Source organism: Oncorhynchus kisutch, linkage group LG9 (assembly GCF_002021735.2).
Source record: "Oncorhynchus kisutch isolate 150728-3 linkage group LG9, Okis_V2, whole genome shotgun sequence".
Classification (NCBI taxonomy): Eukaryota; Metazoa; Chordata; class Actinopteri; order Salmoniformes; family Salmonidae; genus Oncorhynchus; species Oncorhynchus kisutch.
The window spans coordinates 41,967,667-41,983,775 of NC_034182.2; the positions used below are offsets into that span (position 1 = coordinate 41,967,667).

At 49.8% G+C, this 16,109-nt stretch overlaps 1 protein-coding gene across 1 annotated transcript in view; it reads left to right on the forward strand.

The window, feature by feature from the left end:
• The window catches only part of LOC109896530 (transmembrane protein 151A), a 20,464-nt gene extending 4,445 nt beyond the window's left edge, over positions 1-16,019 (forward strand). The window contains exons 2-6 of the mRNA XM_031832619.1: positions 3,298-3,521; positions 6,237-6,363; positions 6,842-6,973; positions 14,311-14,450; positions 14,635-16,019. Of these exons, the coding sequence (XP_031688479.1) occupies positions 3,298-3,521; positions 6,237-6,363; positions 6,842-6,973; positions 14,311-14,450; positions 14,635-15,835 (1,824 nt within the window). The 3' untranslated portion in view covers positions 15,836-16,019. The remainder of the gene's footprint in view (positions 1-3,297; positions 3,522-6,236; positions 6,364-6,841; positions 6,974-14,310; positions 14,451-14,634) is intronic.
• The last annotated feature ends 90 nt before the right edge of the window (positions 16,020-16,109 follow it).

Here is a 16,109-nt window from a genome sequence, read left to right on the forward strand (position 1 = left end):
CTCTCACTCTACTATCCTACTCTCTCTTCTGGTCTCTCTCTCTCTCTACTAACCTGCTCTCTCTTCTGGTCTCTCTCTACTATCCTACTCTCTCTTCTGGTCTCTCACTCTCTACTATCCTACTCTCTCTTCTGGTCTCTCTCTCTACTAACCTGCTCTCTCTTCTGGTCTCTCTCTCTCTACTATCCTTCTCTCTCTTCTGGACTCTCTCTCTTTACTAACCTACTCTCTCCTCTCCCTGTCACTTTCAGCTTTCTGAGTTTTCTCTGGTTCCTTTTATAAACTGATCAATAGAAAGAGAGCCAGAGAGAGACTGGAGAGAGAGGGGGGTGGAGAGAGAGAGGGGGTGTAGAGAGAGAGAGAGCGGGGGTTGAGAGAGAGAGCGGGGGTGGAGAAGAGAGGAGGGGGTGGAGAGGGGAGATGGAGAAAGAGGGATAGAGAGATAGGAGGTGAGATGGAGAGAGAGGGGGATGGGGAGAGAGAGGGGGGATGGAGAGAGAGGGGGGATTGAGAGAGAGGGGGTGGAGAGGGGATGAGAGAGAGGGGGATGGAGAGGGAGAGAGAGGGGGGATTGAGAGAGAAGGGGTGGAGAGAGGGGGGATGGAGAGAGAGGGGGATGAGAGAGAGGGGGATGGAAAGAGAGGGGGTGGAGAGAGTAGATGGATAGAGAGGTATAGTATTCCCTTCATTTTCGGCACCTCTCACAGAAAGCTCCAGTCAGCAGTGAACCAGTTAAACAGTGTGTACGTGTGTGGAGCCAAGTTATCAGAGCTGTTGCAGCTAGCCTCTGCATAGTGCAGGGTTGGAGCGAAGGATGTAGAGAGAGGAAAGAGAGGGAGAGCGACATGGAGAGAGAGAAGAAGAGGGAGATGGAAAGGGAAGGATAGTTTGTGCTGACTGGACATCTGGCGAGGTCACTAGTGTCATTCTCTCTTTCTTCATCTGTTCTGTCGTTTCCTTGCCTCCCTCCCTCCCTCCATCCATAACCAAGACCACTACATAACCAAGACAACGACATAACCAAGACAACAACATAACCAAGACAACGACATAACCAAGACACCAGCGTAACCAAGACAACGACATACAAGACAACGGCGTAACCAAGACAACGACATAACCAAGACACCGGTGTAACCAAGACAACGGCGTAACCAGACAGCGACGTAACCATGACACAGCCGTAACCAGGACACCGACGTAACCAAGACAACAATGTAACCAAGACAACAATGTAACCAATACAACAACGTGACCATGACAACAACGTAACCCGGACAAGACACAATGTAACCAAGACAACAATGTAACCAAGACAACAATGTAACCAAGACAACAACGTAACCCAGACAACACAAACAGAGTGAGAGAGACCACCCAGTACTGTGTATCTCACTTCTAGATGTCAGTCAGATTGGGATAGGTCTGGGAGAGCGTGTGTGTGTGTGGGTTTAAATAATTCATTATGCTCGTAGCAGCATGAACATATGACATCTCTGCTGTGGGAAAGTGGGTTTTTATAAGAAGCACTTAGACAGTGTATGTTTGTGCGTGTCTGTGCTAGTGCACTTAGCTCATGATGGATAGATAAGGCAATGAAGGATACTATACTGTATTCAACACACACACACAGGTTAGGGTCAGGTAAGACTAGACACTAGTTAAGGTAAGGGTCAGGTAAGACTAGACACTAGTTAAGGTAAGGGTCAGGTAAGACTAGACACTAGTTAAGGTTAGGGTCAGGTATGTGGTTAACATCTAAATACTTCTAGTGTTTCTCCTTGGCCCTTAGCGACTACAAAACCTGGCACTTAGTGACCACATTACCTGGCCCTTAGCGACGGAATCACTTGGCCCTTAGCGACCGCAATACCTGGCCCTTAGCAACTGCAAAACCTGGCCCTTCGTGACCACATTACCTGGCCCTTAGCGACGGCATTACCTGGCCCTCAGCTGCACCAGGCCCTTAGCGACGGCATCGAATGACCCTTAGCAACAGCATCACCTGGCCCTTAGCGATGGCAGCACCTGGCCCTTAGCGACGGCAGCACCTGGCCCTTAGCGACGGCAGCAGCTGGCCCTTAGCGACCACATTATGGACAGAGGTTTCCATTAGAACCAGAACCTTCTCAACACATGGATGATCGCGCACACACACACACACACACACACTGCAAATGTCAGATCTGAGGACTCTTGAGTGTGTTTTGTGAGCAACATGGCTAAATATTATTGTAATTTCTGAGTGAAATTGACATGCAGTGCAGGATTTCAATCCAGCCCTGCATTAAATCACACCAGATACACTTCCTCCAATATGTGAGTATTGGTGACGGTGGCTGATAACTACTTTGTGTACACACACACACACACACACACACACACATACAGTATACACACACACACACACACACCATGCCTATATGTTGTGTGTTGCTGGAGCATCTAAGGTTACACACACAGGAAATGGACTCTCTCAACCCCCCCCCCCCCCCACAGGAGACAGAGAAACACAGATAGGAGAGGTGTGTGTGTGTGTGTGGGGGGGGGGGGGGGGGGTTGAGAGAGTCCATTTCCTGTGTGTGTAACCTTAGATGCTCCAGCAACACACAACATATAGGCATGGTGTGTGTGTGTGTGTGTGTGTGTATACTGTATGTGTGTGTGTGTGTGTGGGGGGGGGGGGGTGACTCCAATCTTCACTCTGTCCTGTAATTGTTTTGGCCTTTACGAGGGATTACAACATTATCATTGTGTGTTGATGTGATATTTGAATTATGAGTACCCCTCCTCTCTCTCTCATTGTGTGTTGATGTGATATTTGAATTATGAGTACCCCTCCTCTCTCTCTCATTGTGTGTTGATGTGATATTTGAATTATGAGTACCCCTCCTCTCCCGTCTAACACCAGTGTCTGCTGCTGTAATCTGTGGTCTGTGAGGGATTACAACATCATCACTCACAGAGATCTATGCTGCCCTACCAAGCAAAAAAAAAGGCAGTAACCGCTCATTTGGTTCGAAAATGAGTTAATGTCATTTTGCAACATTAAATACTCGGACAAGTATCCTGCCTCTGTTGTAATTGTGTTTAGGAGGAAATGGGGGTCATGTTAACAGGAACTGTATAAAGTTACTGTGAAAACCAAGGTAAATAAAAAACATTTATGAATAGTTACTGCCTTTTTGCTTGGTAGGGCAGTATAGCTGTTGGTGTTATATGACACTGCAATAGAAGTGAACTTGCTATTTACTTTGTCGTCGTCCGTCCGCCCCCCCCCCCCCCCCCCCCTAACAGCAGCGTCCCCTCCAGAAGTCCTTTGCCGCCTCTCTGTGTCGTGAGTCTCACTGGAAGTGCCTCCTCTTGACTCTTCTCATGTACGGGTGTTTCGCCATGCTGGGTTGGTGTGCAGTCTGCCGTGTGCCTGTCCTGGGCTCCGGGGAGCACGTGGTCGTCTCGGCTACGGCTGCCACTACCGCCGCCGCCGCCTCCTCTGACTTGCCTCAACTACACCTTGACAGGTTAGTGTGTGTTACGTTTACTTCAGTCGAAAAGAAAATATGGCAAATCTTCAAGAAATGTTCTTCAGGGAATCTTCCTTTTCTGATTTGACCCCTTTGTGTGTTAATTGTCTCGTTTGTCGTTTTGTTTATCGCTTTTATGGTGTTGATTTTACAGCTGTAAATAAGTGTTAATGGGGTTTTAAATACACTTTAAATAAAGTTATATTCTCTTTTAAATAAAGTTATATTCTCTTTTAAATAAAGTTATATTCTCTTTTAAATAAAGTTATATTCTCTTTTAAATAAAGTTATATTCTCTTTTAAATAAAGTTATATTCTCTTTAAATAAAGTTATATTCTCTTTTAAATCAAGTTAAATAGACTTTAAATAAAGTTATTACACTTTAAATAAAGTTAAATTATCTTTAAATAAAGTTAAATTCAAGTTGAATTGTGTTTGTATCCTCCATCCAGTTCAAGAGGCTATCTGTACATTCCTAAAAGCCTCTGCATTACTGCGATACGGTCTCTGCAGAAGTCATGGCATTCACACTTCCCCGCCCCCACCTACCGTCAACCAATCATGTTACAACATTTGGGTGGCGCACGGCGATGCGGTACAGAGCTCAGTTTGGCCTCTGTCTGCCTCCAGAGGCTCCACAATTCCGTCACACCATCCATATGGAGCCTCCGAACTTTTAAATAAAGTTTGATTGTGTTTGTATGAACATGACCTTTCTCTCTCTCTTTCTCCTTCCTCCTCTCTCTCTCTCCCCCCCTCCTCTCTCTCTCTCCCCCCCCTCCTCTCTCTCCCCCCTCCTCTCTCTCTCTCCCCCTCCTCCTCCTCTCTCCCTCCCCCCTTCCTCTCTCTCTCTCCCTCCCCCCTCCTCTCTCTCTCTCCCTCTCCCCCCTCCCTCTCTCTCTCTCCCTCCCCCTCCCCCCTCCTCTCTCTCTCTCCCCCCCCCTCTCCTCCCCCTCCTCCTCTCTCCCTCTCCCCCTCCTCCTCTCTCCCCCTCACCCCCTCCTCTCTCTCTCTCTCCCCCTACCCCCTCCGTCTCACTCTCCCCCTACCCCTCCTCTCACTCTCACTCTCCCCCTACCCCCTCCTCTCTCTCTCTCTCCCTCCCCCCCCTCCTCTCTCTCTCTCCCTCTCCCCCCCCTCCTCTCACTCTCCCCCTCCCCCCTCCTCTCTCTCCCTCCCCCCCTCCTCTCTCTCCCCCCTCCTCCTCGCTCTCTCCTCCCCCCCTCCTCTCTCCTCTCCTCCCCCCCTCCTCTCTCTCCCCCCTCCTCTCTCTCTCCCACCTCTCTCTCCTCTCTCTCCCCCCCTCCTCTCTCTCTCTCCTCCCCCCCCTCCTCTCTCTCTCTCCACCACTCCTCTCTTCCTCCCTCTCCCCCACTCCTCTCTCTCCCCCCCTCCTCTCTCTCTCTCCCCCCCTCCTCTCTCTCTCTCCCCCCCTCCCTCTCTCTCCCCCCTCCTCTCTCTCTCTCCCCCTCCTCCTCCTCGCTCTCCCTCCCCCCTTCTCTCTCTCTCCCTCCCCCCTCCTCTCTCTCTCCTCCCTCTCCCCCCCTCCTCTCTCTCCCCCTCCCCCTCCTCTCTCTCAATCCCTCTCTCCCCCCCTCTCTCTCTCTCTCTCCCCCTCCTCATCTCTCCCTCTCCCCCCTCCTCCTCTCTCCCCCCTCCCCCTCCTCTCTCTCTCTCCTCGTCCCCTAACCCCCTCCTCTCACTCTCCCTACCCCTCCTCTCTCTCTCAGCTCCCTCACCCCCTCTCGCTCTCTCCTCTCACCTCCCCCCTCCTCTCACTCTCTCCCCCTCCCCCCTCCTCTCCTCTCCCTCCCTCCTCCTCCGCTCTCCCCCTCCCCTCCTCCTCTCTCTCCCCCCCTCCTCTCTCTCTCCCCCTCCTCCTCCTCGCTCCCCTCCCCCTTCTCTCTCTCTCCCTCATCTCTCTCTCCCTCTCCTCTTCTCCTCCCCTTCTTCTCTCTCCCTCCCCCTCCTCTCTCTCTCCTCTCCCCCCCTCCTCTTCTCCCCCTCCCCCCCCCTCCCCTCTTCATCTCCCTTCCCCCTCCTCCTCTCTCCTCCGCCCTCTCTCTCTCCCTCTCTCCCCCTCCTCCTCTCTCCAGCCTCCCGTCACTCTCTCTCTTCCTCTCCCCCCTACCCCCCTCCTCTCACTCTCCCCCCTACCCCCCTCCTCTCTCCTCTCTCTCCCTCTCCCCCCTCCTCTCTCTTCTCTTCCCTCTCCTCCCCCCTCCTCTCACTCTCTCCCTCCCCCCCTCCTCTCTCTCTTCCTCCCTCCCCCCCCCCCTCTCTCTCTCCTCTCTCTCTCTCCCCCCTCCTCTCTCTCATCTCTCTCCCCCCTCCTCTCTCTCTCTCTCTCTCTCTCTCTCCCCCTCCTCTCTTCTCTCTCTCTCTCTCCCCCTCTCTCTTCTCTCTCCTCCCCCTCCTCTCTCTCTCTCTCTCCTCTCCCCCCCTCCTCTCTCTCTCTCTCCCTCCCCCCTCCTCTCTCTCTCTCTCTCCCTCCCCCCCTCCTCTCTCGCACTCCTCTCCCTCCCCCCCTCCTCTCTCTCACTCTCTCCCTCCTCCTCTCTCACTCTCTCCCCCCTCCTCTCTCTCTCCCTCCTCCTCTCTCTCTCTCTCTCTCCCCCCCTCCTCTCTCTCTCTCCCCCCCTCCTCTCTCCCTCCCCCTCCTCCTCTCTCTCTCCCTCCCTCCCCCCTCCTCTCTTCTCCCTCCTCTACAGCCCATGTTCCAGTGGTTATGTGTATATTCCTCTAGCCTTCCTAGCTATGCTGTATGTGGTGTATCTAGTGGAATGCTGGCACTGTTACTCCAAGACCGCCATTTTGGCTCACGCGGAGACGGCAGAGGTACGTGACTTTGACTTGCATTTTGGTTGAGACTCTCATTGTGTGTCCCTATCTGTTGTTATTTTGGGGAAATCTAATTGGCTTTGGTAAAGTGGGCAAGGGGTGTTTAGTAGAGTGAGTTGGGGAGACTGACTGTGTGTCCAGGTGAGTTGGGGAGATGGACTGTGTGTCCAGGTGAGTTGGGGAGACTGACTGTGTGTCCAGGTGAGTTGGGGAGACGGACTGTGTGTCCAGGTGAGTTGGGGAGACTGACTGTGTGTCCAGGTGAGTTGGGGAGACGGACTGTGTGTCCAGGTGAGTTGGGGAGACTGACTGTGTGTCCAGGTGAGTTGGGGAGACGGACCGTGTGTCCAGGTGAGTTGGGGAGACTGACTGTGTGTCCAGGTGAGTTGGGGAGACTGACTGTGTGTCCAGGTGAGTTGGGGAGACTGACTGTGTGTCCAGGTGAGTTGGGGAGACTGACTGTATGTGTTCCCAGGTGTATGAGCGTGTCACAAAGCTCCAGCAGGCCACTCCCTGTATCTGGTGGAAGGCCATCAGTTACCACTACGTCAGACGGACCAGACAGGTGACCAGGTATCGCAACGGAGACGCTTATACCACCACACAGGTAAGGAGACAGGAAGGGGTGAAAACCCTGAGTTCAATTACAAATCAAAATCAAATCAAATCAAATTTATTTATATAGCCCTTCGTACATCAGCTGATATCTCAAAGTGCTGTACAGAAACCCAGCCTAAAACCCCAAACAGCAAGCAATGCAGGTGTAGAAGCACGGTGGCTAGGAAAAACTCCCTAGAAAGGCCAATACCTAGGAAGAAACCTAGAGAGGAACCAGTCTATGTGGGGTGGCCAGTCCTCTTCTGGCTGTGCTGGGTGGAGATTATAACAGAACATGGCCAAGATGTTCAAATGTTCATAAATGACCAGCATGGTCGAATAATAATAAGGCAGAACAGTTGTAACTGGAGCAGCAGCACAGTCAGGTGGAAGTTGAAACTGGAGCAGCAGCATGGCCAGGTGGACTGGGGACAGCAAGGAGTCATCATGTCAGGTAGTCCTGGGGCATGGTCCTAGGGCTCAGGTCCTCCGAGAGAGAGAAAGAAAGAGAGAAGGAGAGAATTAGAGAACGCACACTTAGATTCACACAGGACACCGAATAGGACAGGAGAAGTACTCCAGATATAACAAACTGACCCCAGCCCCCCGACACATAAACTACTGCAGCATAAATACTGGAGGCTGAGACAGTATTTATAGTAATTACACAGTTCACATTACCCCTGGAACCTGTCCCTCTCTACCCCCCATACAATATTACCCCTGTAACCTGTCCCTCTCTAACCCCATACAACATTACCCCTGGAACCTGTCCCTCTCTACCCCCCATACAACATTACCCCTGTAACCTGTCCCTCTCTACCCCCCATAAAACATTACCCCTGTAACCTTTCCCTCTCTACCCCCCATACAACATTACCCCTGTAACCTGTCCCTCTCTGCCCCCATACAACATTACCCCTGTAACCTTTCCCTCTCTACCCCCCATACAACATTACCCCTGTAACCTGTCCCTCTCTCCCCCCATACCACATTACCCCTGTAACCTGTCCCTCTCTACCCCCCATACAACATTACCCCTGTAACCCCTCTACATTACCCCTGTAACCTGTCCCTCTCTACCCCCCCATACCATATTACCCCTGTAACCTGTCCATCGCTACCCCCCATACAGCATTACCCCTGTAACCTGCCCCTCTCTATCCCCCATACAACATTACCCCTGTAACCTGTCCACCTCTACCCCCCATACATCATTACCCCTGTAACCTGTCCACCTCTACCCCCCATACAACATTACCCCTGTAACCTCTCTGTACCCCCCCATACATTACCCCTGTAACCTGTCTCTCTGTACCCCCCATACAACATTACCTCTGTAACCTGTCCCTCTCTATCCCCATACAACATTACCCCTGTAACCTCTCTGTACCCCCCCATACATTACCCCTGTAACCTGTCTCTCTCTACCCCCCCATACAACATTACCCCTGTAACCCCTCTACATTACCCCTTTAATCTGTCCCTCTCTACCCCCCATAAAACATTACCCCTGTAACCTGTCTCTCTGTACCCACCATACAACATTACCCCTGTAACCTGTCCCTCTCTACCCCCCATACAACATTACCCCTGTAACCTGTCCCTCTCTACACCCATACAATATTACTCCTGTAACCTGTCTCTCTCTGCCCCCATACAACATTACCCCTGCAACCTGTCCCTCTCTACCCCCCCATACAACATTACCCCTGTAACCTGTCCCCCTCTACCCCATACAACATTACCCCTGTAACCCCTCTACATTACCCCAGTAACCTGTCCCTCTCTACCCCCCATACAACATTCCCCCTCTACCCCCCATACAACATTACCCCTGTAACCTGTCCCTCTCTACCCCCATACAACATTACTCCTGTAACCTGTCTCTCTGTAACCCCTCTATATTATATATTTTTTCCCAGTGATAGATGAGCAGATGATGATGATGTACAAGTAGAAATACTGGTGTGCAAAAGAGCAGAAAAGTAAATAGAAACAATATGGGGATGAGGTAGGTAGATTGGATGGGCTATTTACAGATGGGCTATGTACAGCTGGGCTATGTACAGCTGGGCTATGCACAGCTGCAGCGATCGGTTAGCTGCTCAGATAGTTGATGTTTAAAGTTTGTGAGGGAAATATAAGTCTCCAGCTTCAGCGATTTTTGCAATTAGTTCTAGTCATTGGCTGCAGAGAACTGGAAGGAAAGGCGGCCAAAGGAAGTGTTGGCTTTGGGGATGACCAGTGAGATATACCTGCTGGAGCTTGTGCTACGGGTGGGTGTTGTTATCGTGACCAGTGAGCTGAGATAAGGCGGAGCTTTACCTAGCATAGACTTATAGATGACCTGGAGCCAGTGGGTCTGGCGACGAATATGTAGCGAGGGCCAGCCGACGATAGCATACAGGTCGCAGTGGTGGGTGGGTGGTGTATGGGGCTTTGGTGACAAAACGGATGGCACTGTGATAGACTGCATCCGGTTTGCCGAGTAGGGTATAGGAGGCTATTTTGTAAATGATATCGCCGAGGATTGTTGCGAAATAGGAAGCCGATTCTAGATTTAATTATTTTGGATTGGTGATGTCTAATATGAGTCTCGAAGGAGAGTTTACAGTCTAGCCAGACACCTAGGTATTTGTAGCTGTCCACATATTCTAAGTTGGAATTGTCCAGAGTAGTGATGCTGGGCGGGTGCAGGCAGCGAACGGTTGAAAAGCATGCATTTAGTTTTACTAGCGTTTAAGAGCAGTTGGAGGCCACGGAAGGAGTGTTGTATGGCATTGAAGCTCGTTTGGAGGTTAGTTAACACCGTGTCCAAAGAAGGGCCAGATGTTTACAGAATGGTATCGTCTGCGTAGAGGTGGATCAGGGAATTGCCCGCAGCAAGAGCAACATTGTTGATATATACAGAGAAAAGAGTCAGCCCGAGAATTGAACCCAGTGGACCCCCATAGACTGCCAGAGGTCCAGACAACAGGTCCTCCGATTTGACACACTGAACTCTGTCTGAGAAGTAGATGGTGAACCAGGCGAGGCAGTCATTTGAGAAACCAAGGCTGCCGATAAGAATACGTGGATTGACAGATTCAAAAGCCTTGGCCAGGTCGATGAAGACGGCTGCACAGTACTGTCTTTTATCGATGGCGGTTATGATACCGTTTAGTACCTTGAGCCGTGGATGAGGTGCACCAGTGACCGGCTCGGAAACCGGATTGCACAGTGGAGAAGGTACGGTGGGATTCGAAATGGTCAGTGACCTGTTTATTAACTTGGCTTTCGAAGACTTTAGAAAGGCAAGGTAGGATGGATATACTGTAGGTCTGTAGCAGTTTGGGTCTAGAGTGTCACCCCCTTTGAAGAGGGGGATGACCACGGCAGCTTTCCAATCTTTAGGGATCTCGGACCATACGAAAAAGAGGTTGAACAGACTTGTAATAGGGGTTGCAACAATGGAGGCAGATAATTGTAGAAAGTGAGGGTCCAGATTGTCTAGCCCAGCTGATTTGTATGGGTCCAGGTTTTGTAGCTCTTTCAGAACATCTGCTATCTGGATTTTGGTGAAGGAGATGCTGGGGAGGCTTGGGCACGTAGCTGCGGGGGTGCGGAGCTGTTGGCAAGGGTTGGGGAAGCCAGGAGGAAAGCATGGCCAGCCATAGAGAAATGCTTATTGAAATTCTTGATTATTGTGAATTTATCGGTGGTGACAGTGTTACCTAGCCTCAGTGCAGTGGGCAGCTGGGAGGATGTGCTCTTATTTTCCATGGACTTTACAGTGTCCCAAAACATTTTGGAGTTAGAGCTACAGGATGCACATTTCTGTTTGAAAGAGCTAGCCTTCGCTTTCCTGACTGACAGCGTGTATTGGTTCCTGAAATCCCTGAAAAGTTGTATGTCGCGGAGACTATACGATGCTAGTGCAGAACGCCACAGGATGTTTTTTGTGCTGGTCAAGGGCAGACAGGCCTGGAGTGAACCAAGGGCTGTATCTGCTCTTAGTTCGGCATTTTTTGAAAGGGGAATGCTTATTTAAGATGGCAAGGAAATTACTTTTAAAGAATGACCAGGCGGGATGAGGATACCTGGGCCAGGTCGATTAGAAAGGCCTGCTCGCAGAAGTGTTTTAGGGAGCGTTTGACAGTGATGAGGGGTGGTCGTTTGACCGCGGACCCATAGCGGATGCAGGCAATGAGGCAGTGATCGCTGAGATCCTGATTGAAAACAGCAGAGGTATATTTGGAGGGCAAGTTGGTCAGGATAGTATCTATGAGGGTGCCCATGTTTACAGATTTAGGGTTGTACCTGGTGGGTTCCTTGGTAATTTGTGTGAGATTGAGGGCATCTATTTTAGATTGTAGTATTGCCGGGGTGTTAAGCATATCCCAGTTTAGGTCACCTAACAGAACGAACTCTGAAGATACAGTTGAGGTCGGAAGTTTACATATACCTTAGCCAAATACATTTAAACTCAGTTTCACAATTCCTGACATTTAATCATAGTAAACATTCCCTGTTTTAGGTCAGTTAGGATCAACACTTTATTTTAAGAATGCGAAATATCAGAAGAATAGTAGAGAGAATTATTTATTTCAGCTTTTATTTATTTCTTCACATTCCCAGTGGGCCAAACGTTTACATACACTCAATTAGTATTTGGTAGCATTGCCTTTAAATTGTTTAACTTGGGTCAACTGTTGCGGGTAGCCTTCCACAAACTTCCCACAATAAGTTGGGTGGATTTTGGCCCATTCCTCCTGACAGAGCTGGTGTAACTGAGACCCATTTGCGGCCAAGCTTTAACTTCCTGACTGATGTCTTGAGATGTTGCTTCAATATATCCACATCATTTTCCTCCTTCGTGATGCCATCTATTTTGTGAAGTGCACTAGTCCCTCCTGCAGCAAAGAACCCCCACAACATGATGCTGCCACCCCCATGCTTCACAGATGGGATGGTATTCTTCGGCTTACAATTCTTCCCCCTTTTCCTCCAAACATAAAGATGGTCATTATGACCAAACAGTTCTATTTTTGTTTCATCAGACCAGAGGACATTTCTTCAAAAAGTACGATCTTTGTACCAATGTGCAGTTGCAAACCGTAGTCTGAAGTTTTTATGTAATCTGTAGCCGTAATCTGGCTTTTTTTATGGCGGTTTTGGAGCAGTGGCTTCTTCCTTGCTGAATGGCCTTTCAGTTGATGTTGATGTTGATATAGGACTTGTTTTACTGTGGCTATAGATACTTTTGTACCTGTTTCCTCCAGCATCTTCACAAGGTCCTTTGCTGTTGTTCTGGGATTGAGTTGCATTTTTTCGCACCAAAGTGCGTTCATCTCTAGGAGACAGAACGCTTCTCCTTCCTGAGCTGTATGACGGCTGCGCGGTCCCATGGTGTTTATACTTGCATACTATTGTTTGTACAGATGAACATGGTGCCTTCAGGCATTTGGAAATTGCTCCTAAGGATGAGCCATACTTGTGGAGGTCTACCATATTTTTCTGAGGTCTTGCTGATTTCTTTTGATTTTCCCATGATGTTACGCAAAGGGCCACTGAGTTTGAAGGTAGGCCTTGTTATACATCCACAGGTACACCTCCAATTGACTCAAATTATGCCAATTAGCCTATCAGAAGCTTCTAAAGCCATGACATCATTTTCTGGAATTTTCCAAGCTGTTTAAAGGCACAGTCAATTTAGTGTATGTAAACTTCTGACCCACTGGAATTGTGATGCAGTGAATTATAAGTGAAATAATCTGTCTGTAAACAATTGTTGGAACAATTACTTGTGTCATGCACAAAGTAGATGTCCTAACCGACTTGCCAAAACTATAGTTCGTTAACAAGAAATAAACCTGGAAAGTATGACAGAACTTTGCAGGCTATCTCTGCAGTAGATTGCAACTCCTCCCCCTTTGGCAGTTCTATCTTGATGGAAAATGTTGTAGTTGGGGATGGAAATCTCATCATTTTTGGTTGCCTTCTCAAGCCAGGAATCAGGGAGTGTGCTAAAGCAGTGAGTAAAACAAACTTAAGCAGCAGGCTTCTGATGTTGACATGCATGAAACCTTTTTCGGTTACAGAAGTCAACAAATGAGAGCCTGGGGACACGCAGGGTCTGGGTTAACCTCTACATCACCAGAGGAACAGAGGAGGAGTATGATGGGGGTACGTCTAGTACGTTGGGGTCAGAGAATAAAAGGAGCAGATTTCTGGTCATGGTGGGATAGGTTCAGGGCATAATGTACAGACAGGGGTATGGTAGGGTGTGGGTACGTACAGTGGAGGTAAACCTAGGCAATGAGTGACGATAAGAGAGGTTGCATCTCTGGACGTAGTCATGATGGGTGAGATCACAGCATGTGTGGGAGGAGGTATCTGAGGCATGTAGAGTGGGACTAGGGGCTCCGCAGTAAACTAAAATAATGATAACTATCCTAAACAACAGTATACAAGTCATATTGACATTTGAGAGAGACATAAAGCGAGGCATAAAGCAATCACAGGTGTTGATTGGGAGAGCTAGCTAAGACAACAACGGGTGTCCTGTAATCTGTCTCTCTGTAACCCCTCTACATTACCCCTGTAACCCCTCTACATGACCCCTGTAACCCCTCTACATTACCCTTGTAACCGGTCCCTCTATAACCCCTCTACATTACCCCTGTAACCCCTCTACATTACCCTTGTAACCTGTCTCTCTATAACCCCTCTACATTACCCCTGTAACCCCTCTACATTACCCTTGTAACCGGTCCCTCTATAACCCCTCTACATTACCCCTGTAACCCCTCTACATTACCCTTGTAACCTGTCTCTCTGTAACCCCTTTACATTACCCCTGTAACCTGTCTCTCTGTAACCCCTCTACATTACCCCTGTAACCTGTCTCTCTGTAACCCCCACTACATTACCCCTGTAACCTCTCTACATGACCCCTGTAACACCTCTACATTACCCTTGTAACCGGTCCCTCTATAACCCCTCTACATTACCCCTGTAACCTGTCTCTCTGTAACCCCTCTACATTACCCCTGTAACCTGTCTCTCTGTAACCCCCACTACATTACCCCTGTAACCTCTCTACATGACCCCTGTAACCCCTCTACATTACCCCTGTAACCTGTCTCTCTGTAACCCCTCTACATTACCCCTGTAACCTGTCTCTCTGTAACCCCTTTACATTACCCCTGTAACCCCTTTACATTACCCCTGTAACCTGTCTCTCTGTAACCCCTCTACATTACCCCTGTAACCTGTCTCTCTGTAACCCCTCTACATTACCCCTGTAACCTGTCTCTCTGTAACCCCTCTACATTACCCCTGTAACCTGTCTCTCTGTACCAGGTGTACCATGAGAGGGTTAACACCCACGCCTCCAGCTCTGAGTTTGACTACGGTCGCCATCGGGTTAAAGACGTCTCCAAAGAGCTCCAGGGACTTCAGGAGCATCCGGCTGTCAGGCTCCGCTTCACCAAGTGTTTCAGGTGAACACACACACATTTGGAATTCTAGATATTATTTTACAAAGCATTGTTGAAAATTCAGAAAATATACTTTTCTTGTGAGTTGAGTTTCCCACCTTTAGACTGGTTTGTGCTACTGGAAAAGTGCTATGAAATCCAATCTGTCAGTGAATCGATCAATGAATCAATTGTTCCTCCGTTTCAGTTTCGCCAGCGCCCGTGCGGAGGCTGCATACCTCACCCAGCGAGCACACTTCTTCGGAGACAACGAGGGTCTGGATGATTACATGGAAGCACGAGAGGGGATGCATCTAAAGAACGTTGATTTCCGGGAGCATATCCTGGCGTTCCCGGACCCAACCCGGCAACCGTGGTATTCCCGACCCCGGGTCTTCTGGCTAGCCTCAGTGTTCCTCTTCTCCTGGCCGCTCCGGGTCGTGTCGGAGTACCGCACGGCGTACGTACACTACCACGTGGAGAAACTGTTCGGAGAGGAGACGCTCCGTGAGGACGGAGGAGGCGACGGAGTGACGGAGAACGGAGGAACGACGGGAGGAGAGAGGAGCGTCAACGGAGGGTCGAGCTACAGAGCCATATCGCGGGTGAACACGGTGGACATGACAGAGCTGGAGTGGCATATTCGCTGTAATCAACAAATGGTTCCTTCGTATTCCGAAGCTCTTCTCATGGACTTGGAGAGAGAGAGTAATGGAGGAGTCGGTGGAACAGGAGAAACTAACACCACCACCTCCACACCTGGAGCTCCATGCTCAGACCCCATCCAGGGGGGCATCCCAGCTGGTATGGCCCACCCAGTGGCCTTCTCTTCGGCTTACCTCCTCCAGAGCTGCCCCCGGTGCCGGAGAACCACATCCAGCTCCAGCCTACCGTCCAGGCTCAGGGCACCGACAGGGAATCAAGCTCTGCTGAACGGCACCGTGGCTGAGATGAGGGTGAACGGCGTAGGGGGTGGCGGGGGAGGGCAGGGGGGAGGAGGGAGGTTAGTGTTGAGTCGTAGTGGGTTCTCTCTAGGGAGAACACGGCCGAGACCGGCGAGTCTGCTTCACTCTCGTAGTATGGGGGGAGGACTGGGAGGAGGACGTGGGGAGGACGGAGGAGGAGGAGGAGGGTTACTGGGGTTAGGGTCCCGGCAGGGTCAGGATGACGAGGAGGAGAGTCGAGGAGTTCTGGAAGGAGAGAGGGATGAAGAACAGGAGGAGGAGGAGAGAGATGAGGAAGCAGCGCATGAGGGAGGAGGAGGGGGAGAGGTAGATGAGGGGGTGAGGGAGGGAGAGAGAGATAGACCTCCGTCTTATCACGATGCGGTTTTCTTCCCGGTGTTGATCGTACATGGAGAGGAGAGCTGCCACGGTGGAGATGACGTGATGGACATAATAGTAAACTAACAGAAAACAAAAGGGATTAAATAAGAGATCAAATTTAAATAGATTGATTGTCATAGTCTGACAGTGGAAAGAAGGGATATTGTAGTACAGAACAAGACAGAGAGAGAGAGGTCTGATAATATGGCAGAGAGAGAGAGGTCTGATAATATGACAGAGAGAGAGAGAGGTCTGATAATATGGCAGAGAGAGAGAGGTCTGATAATATGGCAGAGATAGAGAGAGGTCTGATAATATGACAGAGAGATAGAGAGACGTCTGATAATATGACAGAGAT